At 50.1% G+C, this 14,438-nt stretch overlaps 1 protein-coding gene and 1 long non-coding RNA gene across 2 annotated transcripts in view; one reads left to right on the forward strand and one right to left on the reverse strand.

Moving 5' to 3' along the window:
* Positions 1–14,438, reverse strand: part of LOC144589525 (uncharacterized) — a 300,406-nt gene that overhangs the window by 107,060 nt on the left and 178,908 nt on the right. The window lies entirely within an intron of this gene.
* The window catches only part of LOC144589520 (active breakpoint cluster region-related protein-like), a 39,143-nt gene continuing 26,507 nt past the window's right edge, over positions 1,803–14,438 (forward strand). Inside the window, exons 1-3 of the mRNA XM_078394373.1 lie at positions 1,803–2,143; positions 6,544–6,755; positions 9,559–9,744. Of these exons, the coding sequence (XP_078250499.1) occupies positions 2,092–2,143; positions 6,544–6,755; positions 9,559–9,744 (450 nt within the window). The 5' untranslated portion in view covers positions 1,803–2,091. The remainder of the gene's footprint in view (positions 2,144–6,543; positions 6,756–9,558; positions 9,745–14,438) is intronic.

The raw sequence follows: 14,438 nt of genomic DNA on the forward strand, positions 1-14,438 counted from the left end.
TTCTAGTCCTCATGTTTTGGAACAAATCTTTGATTTTAAAGGTGTGGTTCCACATGTGACTGTCTCTCCTCCGAGAGCTATTGTATGGAAAACCAGAAATCGCCTCCCAAGAACTTCCAGCATTTGTATTTCTTTATCTTGTCTGTTCTGGATGGATGTTTCGCTTATTTCCCCCCCCCCCCCCACTTACTCCTCACGCCCTCTGTTATTCAGAATTTGAACTCAGGCCATTCTGCACCCAAAATGTGGGCCAGGAGCTATTCAAACAAAGCAAAAAGCTTACCGCCCATCACCAGTCAATGGCTTTATGATAGGCGCTGAGCTGAAATCAGAAATTGTTATAGCAGAATAAGCTATTTATTCCTGGGTTCTGAAAGGGCCTCCTTGCATTTTGTCAGATCCTGAGATTTGGAGCTTCTTAAAAGACCACAAAATTGTGGTGTCACCCCTCGCTTGTCCCATATGGATTTATCCAGCCGTGTACTTTTCCATGCAGTGGTCAAGTCTTGCTGAGTTCCACAGGCCTTACTCCAGAGCAGGGTTTGAAATAACATGTCAGAAATAAAAACCTCCCTTGTAATTACTTCCTTTTTGCAGCAGATGTAACCAAGTTACATGATGATTGCAGCTGAAGATAGGACACCGTTTTCGGGTGTAACTCTAAATTAACTCATCATCACCGTTACAAGAAGTGTGTAGCCTTGTTTCTCAAATCCCATGTTGTACTACACACTAGTGGCTTGTTGCATTTATGGGCGTAGGGGAAGAATTAACTAAATATAACAGAGTACGTTTTGAATCAGCAAGAAGAGACAGAGTTACTTTGTCAGCTGTCAAAGTAATTATAACCGTCTGCATTTGTGGGGCCTTGTGTGTGTTTTATAAAGGCAGTTAATGACTTTTAAAAAGTAATTTTCCAAACTCAGTTGGAAATCATCTCGGCTTCAGTGGGCGAACAGCCTGTCTGGACCAGCTGGTAACTGACATTTTGGGAGCAAATGGCGAGTTTTTTAAAAGTTGCATTTTTAGGTAACTAAAACCCACAGAATCTGTCAGTGACAGAGGCCAAGTCGGCTGTTGTAATCCTCAGAAGTTCATTGGGGGGGAGGGAGGAGGAGGGAGAGCCTTTTTTGCTCCGGACAGGCTTTGGGACTACATTTCCCATTATCCCTTGCCCTTGGCTTGTCCGGAGGCGGCTGGTCCATGAAGTTGGCTGGGTGGGGGCTTCTGTAGCAAGGAAGGTGACAGATGACCTCGTGTTCACCGTGTGTGGGGTCCTCCCTTCCGCGTGCAAAGAGGGGGGGCTTCCCCACTGGGCTCCAGGCAAGCCATGCTTCTAGCCCTCAGGAGGGAGCCTAGCAAAAGTAAGAGAGCTCGGGGGTGGCACTTTTTGAGGCCCAGGAGAGCATGGGGACTTCTCGGGGTGCAGGAGGGGAGCGTGGCCGCCGTCCTGCACGGGGCGTGATCGCGGCTTTCCTTGCCCCCCAACCCCCGCTCGTCCTCAGAGATCCGTTGCAGGGCACGGGAGACTCATCTTCTCTCTTCCCCCCATGCCATCCATGGGGGGGGAAGAGGGGGGTCCCCTCTTCACTGTGGCATAATCATTATCCCCCCCCCTTTCTGTCAGGCAAAAGAGGAGGAGGTGGCGGAAGAGGAGGCGGGACAGAAGGTGTCTTCTTCGCCTTCTTCGCCATTGGTGGGCAGCTCCTCCTCGCCTTCTCATCCCCCCCCAGACAAGCACGCTTTGGAAGTAAGCTCCCCCCCCCGCCGACTCTGCCAGCCCCAGACATCCCAGGGCTGGCATGTACTCCTCTCTCCCGGTGCCGCCCGCCTGTCATCACAGCCCGGCTCCTTTTGGGTGGGTGGGTGGGGGGCTTCTCCCATCCTTGCCCTACTCTCTTTCTCTCCCCCCTCGCCCCGTCCAGGCTGACATTGGAGGATCCAGACTCCAAATTGGCCTCCTGATTTCTGACCCCCCCTCCCTCTCGCCCCCCTCCCCAAAAGCCCCTTCCTTCCCCATCCTCTCTTCGTTTTGAAATGCTGGGCGGCTGGGAGGTCTGAAGGCTTTTCCCTCCTTCTTCCCTTCTCCCGATGGAGCCCCTGAGCCAGCCGGGTCTGCCTCGCCTCTCCTGGATCTACAGCAGTAGGTCTTCCCTGCCGGGACCTTCCCTTTTTATTTATCTATTTATTTGTTTGTGTATGTGGGGTGTGTGTGTGGAGATGGGATTAGGGTTTGATTCTCTGCTCGATCTTTTGGGGGGGAGAATGCTCGAGATGCTCGCCTTCCTGGTTGGCACCGCTGGCTGTTTTTTCTCTTCTGTTTTCTTCTTGGCGATGTGGGGTTAGGTGGACTTGGCATCCTGGGTTGGGGGGGATTGCAAAGTCACAGCACCCCACCATCTCCTTCCCCTTCCCCCACCGTCATTTAATGCTTGTTCTTTGCTTTCCCCAAAAAACGTCTAGGGAAGGGGAGGAGGGAGGGGAATGAATTGTGGAAGCCTCCCCCCCCCCAATTTGGGCTCTGGGTGTCTGTGACGGATTATATAAAGGCAGGAAAGCTGATGATGAAGCAGAGAGGCTGGTGGGGAAACGGGGAGCAAAGGAGAAGGTATTGCGGGGAGATCATCCCCCAAAACCTCCAAAAAAACCCCTCCAAAAACCTAGTTAAAGTCCTTGAAACATTGCTGTGTGTGCCCCCCCTTAAATCTAGCTCTGCTGTTAAGTACCTCTAGCATCGTGTAGACAGGTGTGAGTCACTTACACAACCAGGCTGAGTTACTTCCCTCCCCCCCCCCACAGACCCTTCGCTCACCGACCTCCAGCCCTGTCTACCTGGTGCTTCCTTTTTTCATCTCTCCACCCCCAGTCCTGTCCGTTCAATCTGGGACCCCCCCCTTTCATCCCCCCAAAATGCAAGCAAGGCTTTCAGTTTGATTGCCATGAGGAAATTTTGCGGAGACACCATGATGGACGGCAACAGCCTGCCAAGAAGAGGTTGGGCTGGACTGAGGAGGGGGGACTCATTCTTTCGTCACGTGACCAGGAATGCGACCGGTGCCTTGTTAATTAGTGCTAATTTGCCACCATAACTTAACTGAGTTTCTGTTGCACCTAAATTGCCAAAGCGGATTCTGGCCGATAACCCGTTATTGCTGAACACGGACGGAGTCGCTTCTCCACATTCAGAAGGTGTGAGAGGCGTCTTCTCAGGAATCCTTGTGCAACGACCCTGCGGGGTAGGCTGATTGTTTTTACATCCACATTTCTGACTATAGTTTTTTCCTGCCTTTATGGGATATAAAATCTTTCTCCGGCAGCTTCCACGTGACCTGAAGATGCATTAATAAAAGGTGATACGCAGTCTGAAGGCAGAACTATCCACCAGGAACTTTCTATACGTCAGAACAGCATTTCTCACGTTGGGGCCTTCCTGCCGTGTGAGCGGCTGTTGTAGGTCAACTGGCCGTACCGCCTGGGGTGTGTGTGATGGGAATTGTTGTCCAGCCGTTTCCATGTTGGAGAAAGCTGCGTTTGCATGTTAGTGTCGAACAGGCAGGCCTGTGTTCATATCCCCGTTTGGGCTGATCAGCACCGTTGGTGTTGCTGGACTAAGAGCTGCCTGCCCCTATGGCCTCCCTCACAGGATGGTTGCACAGAGAGAATGAGATGAGGCAGGGAACGGGGTCTCCGCTCGTCCTCCTTCTCTCCTTTTTCATTCATGGTCTCCTTTTGCGATAAACACCCCCTGTCTCCCCCCTTCAGATCTGCTTGAAAAGAGGGGCTCTGTTTGGGGCAGGGCAGGCCCTGGCCACCCCCTGGACTTCATCCAGGCCTGCCCTGGGGACCAAGGCCCTCTTCCCTCACCATCGTCACATAGTTATGCTTTCGTTGTTGCCAAAATAGTAAGCAATTACAAGTGAAGTGTTGTCTATATAGCAAGTGGCTTGCAAGTTCGGTTCTGGACGGAATGTGGAACTCCAGAAAACTGGACGATTTGGTTAGAAAGGAGTAGAGCTATGCTTTTGACTTTGTCTGGTTGGGCAGGAGTCACGGAAATAAGAGGAAACATTGTGGTTTTGAAGATGCTCTGGGGTTTTGAAAAACGGATGGATTGTCGAGTTGGGAGGAACCTCAAGGGTCATCTAGACCAACCCACCACCAAGGGAAGAATCCCAAGAGGGGAGGTAGAATCTTTGGGATAGAGAGGTGAGCTTCAAACGTGGGTCTTTCCAGCTGACAACCCCCACTCACCCCCACTGCCTTGGGCTGGCTGGCTTGAACAAGCCGGGCCCCTTTCCACCCACCAGATGTTGCAACTGAGCCCCGTGGAAGTCCCCAGAACAGGGGCACTCCTGCTGATGGAAGTCCTTTTGGCCAGGGGGCCAGCTGGGAGAGATAATCGTAGCCCACCTCCCTCCCTGGTCCTTGTTTGAAACGGTTGGGCAGGTGGCCACTCAATAAGGGACAGGGCGCGTGGCTACTAAATTAGGAGCCGGTGGCTACTAAATAAGGATGTGTTCCTCAAAATAAGGCGGGAGCAGCTGCCGAATGAAGTACCGCAGCGGGTGGGCTACTAAACAAGGAGCTCCTCTTTGAAATAAGAAACCGGTGGCTAGTGAGTTAGAAACAGGTGGCCGCTCAATGAAAAAATAATAATTTCTGGAAACGAGGAGCAGCTGGCTGGTTCGTGTCCACGCCTCAAACCCCCCTTCCCCGGCACAAGTCTTTTGAGCATCTTGTGATCTGGTTGGGAAGGCCTTTGTGAACAGAGTAGCCTAGTGGGTAGAGTACAGTAGAGGGCGAGGAGGTGTGAGATCCTGGTTCCTGCCTTGAAACCTGTGATCTCTCTCAGCCTAGTCTATCTCGCAGGGGTGTTTGTGGGATACACGGAGGAGCAGGAGAGACACCGATGCTGAGGGAATCCGTATTTTCCTCCAAGGAACTCTCCGTTGGGGGGGGGGGATGCTGGACTAGATGACCTTTAGGTGCATCTTTGAACCCTCCCATCCTAGGATTCTAAGTTTCAGCTTAAATTAGGAGCCCAGAGGACCCACTCTGAAGAGTCTGGCGGCTGCTCTCGTGCCCCTAAGGGACCCAGCACAGACAGCACCAGACTTGGAAAAAAAGTTGCTTCTGGCGTTTCGGAGCCCTGCCTCGGTTCAGGCAAGGCCAGACCCTCTCATATAGTCCAGCACCTTCCCTCCGCCCCATCAATAGTCCAGGGGCCAGAGGGTGGCTAATCGGGCCGGGAAAAGCCTTTTAAAGCCAGGTGACCTGAGCTCCACGTGGAGTCCACAGGTCTGGTCCTTGCTCCTTAATCTTCACAACAGCCCTGCGAGGTAGGTAAGTCAAACTGAGGATGATGAAGGGGCTTGTTTAGCTCTGCAGCCCCAGCAGAGGGTTTTGGACCTGGGTCTTTCAGAGAGAGTCGTGACCGCGTCCTGCGATCTCCCTTTCTCTCTCTCCCTCGCCTCTTCCTCCTCCTCCTCCTCCTCCCCGTTATTCACCAGGGTGCTCTGCCACGCGCATCGGGGGCACCCAGCCAGCCAGCTGCCGCACGTAATTGAGGGATTTGAAGCGGCACTCAAGGAGGCTTGCTTAATTGGGGGAAATGTGGGGAAGTGTGTCAAGCCATGAGGGTGGGGGAGGCGGGGGAGGGGTTAGGCGCCGGCAGGCACACGTGCGTGCGTTTGAGTCTGTGCAGAGTGGGTGGCGGGAGATGGGTTTGCAGCAGGGAGAGGAGTGGGTGGAATGGTGCCCCCGGAGGGGGAGAAGGAAAGGCGGGCGGTTGGTACGTGCCCACGTGTTACCTCCCTGCCTCGAACCATGCGCAGGGCTTGCCTCTCTCTGCCGGTGCACCTCCGGGGTGTGGGTGTGCAGGCCTCTTCCTGAGTCCTTGATTTATTAGATTTCCATGCCACCTTTCCTCCCCACAAGTTCAAGGTGTGGGAGGGGTGGTTCTCTTCTGCTTCCAATCTGGCCCAAGATGACCCGGTGATATCTTTAATCTGAGTGTCCTGGGTCCTCGATCCAGCAACGTTGGCAATTACAGTATACCTGTGGTTTTGTGGCTATAAATTACGGACAAGGCATTCCTTGCTTGTAGAAAGCCAGCAGGTCAGGGAAAAGGATGAGATGCAGCTGGTCTTCCTCACTCAGGCAGAAGTCCTGGGGAAGGGCTTTCAGAAAGTAAAGCATGCAAAGTTCTTCACTCGCCCCTTCTTCAGCCTGACCGTCACCCAAAATGGGCTTCTGTTTGGCTCTCGCCTTTGGGCTCAGGGTGGCAAAGTTGAAAGAATCTGTATTGACTTCCGAGCAGGCGACGTTGATTTTGCAGGAGGCGATGGCTCTGCTCCAGGGTTTGGTCTGAATTTAAAACAAAAAACAAGAACCGTCCGCGTTGCTGCACCCTATCTGCAAAAAACAAGTCTGACATCTCGGATTGCTCTTTCAGCGTTCGGACTAAAACCCACTGGGGATTTTCTGCCTTCACTTGGGCTTGCAGCCCACACTGACCAGGCTTCCCTATTTTTCTTTGGACAGATTTCAACTACGGCACCGAGGAATATGATGCCGAGGGCAACGAGGAGCCCAAAGTTCCCCCCGGCGGCTCAGAGACCATGCCTTACATTGACGAATCAGCCACTATGTCCCCCCACCTCGGTGCCCGCAATCCAGAGGGGGGCAGCGCCGGCGACAACAGGGACGGATCGGAGAGCATTTCCCCCACCCCTGCAGATGGACCGGGTGCTGCGGTAAGTGGCTGGAATTTGAGCCGGGGTGCTGTCTCCTTCTTTTTTTACTTTTTGTTATTTTATTTACAAACCAAGTTCAACTAGAAATAATGTTTGATTTCCGAAAAAGCGGACCTATAAAGTGCAGGTGTGCAGAAAATCGCAACATACCAGGCTGTGTGGGAAGGGCACATAACGGGACAAAGGAAAGCTGCTTGCTGAGTTATATATGGCTGATCTCTGAGTAGGGTGCTGTTGACCAGTGCCTGGGAAGTATTTTCCCACATGCTTGCTGGAGAGGCATGTGAGCGGGAAAGTTGCCGTTAACTTACGAGACGTGCGCATGAACAGTGGCCGTGCCTGTCACCGGGAAGAGGGGAGACACTTAAAGCATAAAGATATGTTCATTGTTCCCTCCTCCCCAGCAGGCGCGGTTTCTGTGCAGCAGGGGTGGGTAACCGGACGCCCTGGGTCAAATCAGGCCTTCAAGCCAAATCCAACCCTTCCAACCTTTTCTGAGGGATTTTCTCTTTTCTAAAAGGCTGAGCTGCTTCCTCAGGGCTTTGGTTACCAGCTGTAGGAGCTTAAAAGTAAAACCCTGACCACCACCACCCCCACCCATCCCCGGGCACATGACCTCCGGGAATGTCTGTGACTCGAATTCAGCCCTCGAAAGGGAATTGCCCACGTTGGCTCAAAAATGTCATGCAGAGAGGTGTTTTCCAGCTTGCTGTCTGTAATCTTTTCAGAAAAGTAAAACCTGTAATTTCTCCCCCTCCCCCGCATCACCTCTGAGAATAAACCCATTGCTGTAATTATCCTGTATAAAAAGGTCTGTGTTTGCATCAGGGACATCCATTACAACCATTGTCATTTGCACTGCAGTTCATTTGTAAGTATAAACTGTATGTCTAAACCGCAATAATGGTGTTAAAGCCACACAAGAGGAAATCAGACTTCTTGAACACAGGCTGTTCTAGGATTTTGTTATCCCGGCGATTTACGGGGAAATTACATTTGTTGGTCAAATTGGTCTATTTGATGGGGATCTTTGGCTCTTGTATAAGATGAGAGCTTAAGACACGTGACGTGGCCAACGGATATTGCTATAAACGAGGCTGTGCATATACTTTAAGCTGCTTGGGAATTAAGTGCCAACAAAATTGGATTTTTAAAAAAAAAACACTTGGGATCACTGGGATTAGGCTGGTTGCTGTTTTTCTATGTGTCCAAACTCCCTGGAATCATTTGTTTGTTTGTTTGTTTGTTTAGAGGTGGGAGAGAATGACGGGCTCGAAGTCAGCCAATGGATATTATTTCATCTATGGGGACTTGAACTCGCCTCTCCTGAGTTCTGCCCCCAAACGTTGGTAATTACGGCTGTACATAAATGCGCCACTTATGCCCAGCATCCTATTGTGACCCGGAATGGGAGCATCGGCTCTTCAATTTGTGATTGTTTGCGCCTGAGATTTACACTAGTGACGCTTATGACGGCGCAAATCCCCTGCAGGATTCTGGCCTCTGGCTTAGAGCCCGTTTCCTGGGCATCCTGCATTTCAGAGCGTCCAGGTTTCTTGAGCAAATGACTTATGGAAGAATTAAAAAGAGTCTGGTTATCCTTGGATACCCTGGGAGAAACCAGGTTTTTGGACGACACTTCCCAGAATGCCCACACTTGCCAGGAGATCCTAAGAGTTGTCTTCTAGAGAAGTTACTTTTCTCCCCTCCTTTCTTTCTTGGTTGAATAACTCACTTGTCCATTCTTGTGGGCATCTGGTATTGCATATTATGGGGTGGGTTGCTCCACCTGGCGGTCAAAATCTGGTATCACCTTGCTTTTTGGGAAGGGGAGGGGGCAGCCTGGGAAACCGGTCTCCCATCATTTCTGCGTGAATTCGATTTCTGAATAACCCCATTCCTAGGAAAGGCATTTGAAGGCCAGGTGGCAAAGCTGGAGGGGGGGAGAGAGAGCGCAGAGAGACAGAGGTTGTCAGCCAAGGATCTCATACCCTCTTGACCAACCCTTTCTGGCCCTTTTTCAGCTCCGTCCGGGAGCAGATCTTTTGCAAGGCTGACGGGTCTGAGTTGGCCATGGACGACAAAACCGACCCCCCACCCCAAATTTGCATTAGACCGGACTTGATCGCAAGCATACATTGTTATTTGTTGCTGGTAAAATGCATGGTTGCAGAATTATGGGAGTTCTGGGCCCCAACAAGTCCTATCCACCCACCTCAGGCTTTTTATATATTGCATTCAGATGTTGTGACGTTCCTACCCTGGTGCTGTGTGTTCAAGAGTAAGGCCACAGGTGGGCCAGGGGGGCTCTTCCATCATCAGTTATAAGAGACACGGATCGCTAGATGGGAGGTAGAAACTGAACCGTCTCTGGGCCATCGGCAGCCCACTGGTAATGATGATTGGGGGTGGGAATTCAACTCACAAAGGAGAAGCACCTAGAAGCTTCCAGCAGGTGGGATCCTCCAAGGGAAGGTTATTTTATTCCTGTACCTGTTTGAGACCTGAAACAACATTTAAAAAGAGAGAAAGGGAGAAGTGACCTTAAGATCTTTCTCATGATTTCTGGTTTTTAAAAGAAAGGGGGTGGCGGTAATCCGGTCCAGACAGCAGCAGAAGATAATGATGATGATGATGAAGGCAAGACACCCTAAATTCAGTAGAAAACAGTTTCCAACATTTGTCGGCCGACGGGTGGCTGTATTTTCCAGTCCTCTGTCTGCGAGTCCAAAAAATATAAAGTTGTGTTTCTTAAAAGTCCCAGGGCCAGAGGGCTCCATCTGTCTCCTCCTGTCCTCTGCAGCCGATGAAGCCCCTGAAGGCGACAGCCACCACCTCCCAGCCGGTCCTCACCATCCAGCAGATCGAGACCATTTTCTACAAGATCCAGGACATCTACGAAATCCACAAGGAGTTTTATGACAGCTTGTGGCCCCAGATCCAGAACTGGGACAGCGGCGTGGTGGTCGGGCACCTGTTTCAGAAGCTGGTGAGTCCGGTGGGCTCTGCCCAGCCCCTGGGTCCCTAGATCGCCCTCTCCGCTCTTCCATCCTTGGTGGCCCCAGTGCAGGTCAGACGTTCCACCGTGGTTCGTGTTTGGTGTCCTCTGTGGCCCCGGAGGAGGCTCTGTGGCTGACCCCGTTGGCCCTGCTGTGGGTGGAGGGGCCACTGATCTTTGGTGGCTCTGGTTGAGATAGGATGCTTAACTGTGGTTAGCCTAAGCTACCTTCAGCCACTCTCATACAGGCGCTGTGCTTAACCATGGTTAGCACAAACTGCCCTTGGTCAGCTTGGTGCTGGTTTAAACATTCATCGGTATTAGCAAAACAGCCGGGGTTTGCTGTCTTAACCGTGGGTAAGAATCTCAAACATAAAGTGAAACCTGGACTGAAGCTGTCTTCCCAGACAACCCCTCCCCCCGAGTGTCTAAAAATCTAAATAATCATCTGTTTTCCTGGCCCCCCTCTACGAAAAGGGGAAAAAGAAAGGTATTTCAAATCGCAACCTTAATGTCCATCATTTAGGTATCCAGATGGGTTTGTTATTTGTTGATGGAACCATTGCCGTAAATGCCAACTCAAGGCAGTGAGCTCAGAATGGCAGGCACTGTTCTCCTCTTCTCTGCTTTATCCTCCTAGAGACCTGCCAGGTAGGCCAGGCTGAAAAAGCCCTGATGGATCCGGGGTCAAACGGAGTGTCAACATTCATGGGGGACAACAGTTTCCCGATTCCGTGACACTCACCCTTACATTGCTTGGTTTAAATGCTCTCTGAAAAGGGATAAGACAAATGAACAGAAGGGAAGAACCTAAACCAGACGCCCCCCCCCCAGCTCAGGGCAATCTACCTTTGAGTGATTGTTGTTGGGCAGAAAGAGTGAAAGCCAGCGGCTGCCTTCCGCCCCTCGTTTGATCGCTCCTGAAATATCTGCTTGGCCGTGAGGGGGGCCTTTCTGACCCACTTGCACTTCCTTCTTCCTGTCTGGAGTTTCGACGGTGAACCTTCGCCCTTTGCCAGACACCAACGGCCGGCGGGGCAACCCACTTTGCAGATGGGATGTTCATTGATTGCACAAAAGAAGGTCAAGCCATTATCCCGGCCGAGGAAGAAGACATTACACACTCAGCCTGGAGCCAGGCCTGTCCCTGAGCAGACGCCTCACCGCTTGCCAAGTTTCTGGAGGAAACGGGGGTTGACCTGCGGAGGTCGGCGGTGGGGCCCAACTGAAGGGCCTTTCTGAGTGTCACAACTGGAACTTGGGGTGCACCATGAGGGTAGCCGCTTTGGAATACCCCCCCCGAGACCTCTCTACCCTCCTCTTGGTTTCATTTATCCAGAAGCCCAGGTGGCATGGATAGGAGACGGAAGTGCCTCCCCTCACATTTAGAGTCCACTCGGATGGAGGCGACGAGGGCCATCAGAACTTTGGGATTTCTCTGTAACATTTATATCCTGCAAAAACATGCTTTGGAACGAAATTAAAATGAGATAGAAGATCCAAAGTGGCTCATTTTGTGCAGCCAGCAAAGATGGCCCGGGATTATTTCACCAGAAAGTTGGGTTTTTGTGACTATTTGGCCTTTTTGGCTGGTGGATGATGGGAGTTGTCACCCATTGCACCTGGAGGGGAGGGATGGGGGAAGGCCGTCATTTTCGGGCAGGGTGGACACAAAGTAATTTGTTTAGATTACTGTTGTGAAACCGGATAAGGAAGAGTTACTTTTTAAACAATTTATTATTAAGTTTTCAGGGTTTTCTACTGTAATTACAAGAGACTGCTTTTCAAAAAGCGAATGAGGGTTAAACCTTTATTTACTGGTCAGGAATACGTTGTTTCCTGAGCGTGTTATCTCTCTTTCGCCCGGTTCGCAGAGCAAGCCAATGGCCGTATTTATTGCATTTTTATTTCTTTTCTCTGTTCGGTGCCAAAGTCGGGACAGGAAAGTTTGCTTTCCTAGGAGGGGTGGATAGAACTGTTCCTTTGGAAATGAATTTTTTAAAAAAAGTGTTTGGCTCTGAAGGCAGGTGGAGAGGTTGAGCAACGCCTATTACTGTATCCGGGCTCCTTGCACAGAATGAGTCAGGTCGAAACTGAAATATATCGCTGGAACAGGGAAAAGGCTCGGATCCCATTTCCAACTGAACCAGGAAGTTCTTCTCCAGGTAGTTCTGGAGGCAACACATGCTTGATCCCCCTGAGGGTGTGTGTGGGGGACAAGATCAGTTCTCCCGCCCCCTCCGAAAAGAAAACCACACCCTGCTTCTGTGGGCCATCAAAACCTAGCTTTGTGCGTCCTCTGAATCAAGCGACTTCCCAGTTCCTAGAAGGGGCCATTTAAGGGGCCTTGAGGGAAGCTTCAGGAGGACTGCAAGAGGGAGATCAGAAGACATCAGAGCATGGCCTTTTGTGTGTGTGTGTGTGTGTGTGTGTGTGTGTGTGTGTGTGTGTGTGTGTTTGTGTGTGTGTGTTTGTGTGTGTGTGTGTGTGTGTGTTGCAATTTGTGAATTTGGAGTGACTCTTTTGGGGCGAGGGACAGAATAATCAGAGGGTCCCGCCTTCCAAACCTCCAGGAAAATAATAATAATAATAATAATAATAATAATAATAATAATAATAATAATAATAATAATAAATAATAATAATAATAATAATAATTTATTGTCATTGTAAGTATATACACAGTATACACATACAACGAAATTCACAGACACCCAGAGACCAGACACATGCACACAGATAAAATTCCCTAAACACTCCTCACCCACAAACATCTACACCCCAGGCCAAGTAACATAGTCCAACTAATTATTCACTACTGGTGGTCTTTAAGCTCATTATTAATTGCAATTATAGCTCTGGGATAAAAACTATTGAGAAAACGTGTGGTCCGAGTCTTAATTGTTCTATATCTCCTGCCAGATGGTAACAGTTCAAAAAAGTTATAAGCAGGATGGGAAGAGTCTCTCAGGATGTTGTGTGACTTCCTTAGACAGCGGGATGTGAAGATGTCATCCAAGGTTGGTAGCTGGAGCCCGATGATATTCTGGGCAATTTTAATGGTTCTCTGTAGAGGTTTTTTGTCCGCTACAGAGTTACTCCCAAACCATGCCAGAATGCCATAGGTTAGGACACTCTCAATGGTGCTACGATAGTATGACAGAAGTAAATGCTGAGATAAATTTAACTTGCCGAGCATTCTCAGGAAATACAGCCTGTTCTGTGCCTTCTTCGAAAGAAAAGAAAAAACATGAGATTTTTGCCTTGAGTCGCCCACTTGTCTTAACCAATGCCCACCGAAATCCTGCACCTCCTCAACATTAATGGGAATATAGGAGGTTTTTCCCCCTGCATCCCTCCCACACCTTCTTTAATTTATTTATTTATTTATTTATTGGATTTATATACCGCCCCATAGCGCTAGAAGCACTCTCCGGGCGGTTTACAATTTTTAATTATACAGGCTACACATTGCCCCCCCAGCAAGCTGGGTACTCATTTTACCGACCTCGGAAGGATGGAAGGCTGAGTCAACCTTGAGCCGGCTACCTGGGATTTGAACCCCAAGTCGTGAGCACAGTTTTAGCTTGCAGTACAGCGTTTTAACCACTGCGCCACAAACCAGATGTCTGTGGTTTTGGAAACAGATGGTGCTAACATTTGCTGTCAAGCTGGGGGGGGAATGCTATTTTAAAGTCTGGTGGTTACCATTCCAGTTTGCCTTTAATCTGTTTCTAGTATCAGATTTAGTGATGATGATGATGATGATTTACGACCTAATGGTGGCCCTCCTAGGGTTTTCTCAGTCGACTCAGAAGTGGTTTCTCGCCCCCCCTCCTGGGGGCTCCCTGGGTCCCCCATGCAGCTGGCTCAGGGCCACCCGGGTGCAAGCCAAGGAAACCCATCAGCCACCCTCACGCTGTGTGGTCTCAGCTGCCTCCTCTCTCTGGAGGCGTGATGGTGGTAATTCAGATTCTTTGTCCAACAGAAGGAGATAATTAATAGCGTCTCTGATTGTGCCCCGTGCAAACGGTGACAGGATTTCCTCTCCTCTGAGAAATCATGGCTTTATTTATTTAGTGATTTGAGCATTTGTTTTAAAAGTCTGCCTCTCTCTCTCCCTGACAGTCGATGCTGCTCTTTTCCCTCATAACAGAAGCCCTGCAGGCTAGGTCAGCTTGAGAGGGAAGGGCCGGCCTCAGTTTTGTATATATGAAATAAATCACATTTCTGGTTATCTGTGCTCTGGGGGGAAAATATGTCTTTGCTGAGGAGTGGAATCTTAGAAGGGTAGAATTCTTGAGAGTTACAAACGTGGACATGTTGGTAATTTATCTCTTTTTTATCGTATCAGAAAGGCTCTGTTTGCCAGCAAGGGCCAGCATTCAAATTGAGCGAAGCAAAGTTGCCAAGGTTCTCCAGCCTTGCCTTGCTAAGCGTTCTAACGGCCCTTCCTGTCCCATCAAAGAACCGAACTGGCAAAAGATTTTCTGCAGCTGATGAAGGCCGTGCTGGCTATGGATGATAGGAGCTGTAGTCCAAAATCCTCTGGAATGTGCCCAGTTGGGCCAAACCCAGTTTTGACCCGGGGGAGGGGACTTTGCTTTTATCTCCAGTTATTGATCAGATAGAAGAACAGGGATCTTTTTCTGGGCACCTCCTCAGGAGGTGGGTGGGATTTGAGA

This window comes from Pogona vitticeps, chromosome 5 (assembly GCF_051106095.1).
Source record: "Pogona vitticeps strain Pit_001003342236 chromosome 5, PviZW2.1, whole genome shotgun sequence".
Lineage (NCBI taxonomy): Eukaryota > Metazoa > Chordata > Lepidosauria > Squamata > Agamidae > Pogona > Pogona vitticeps.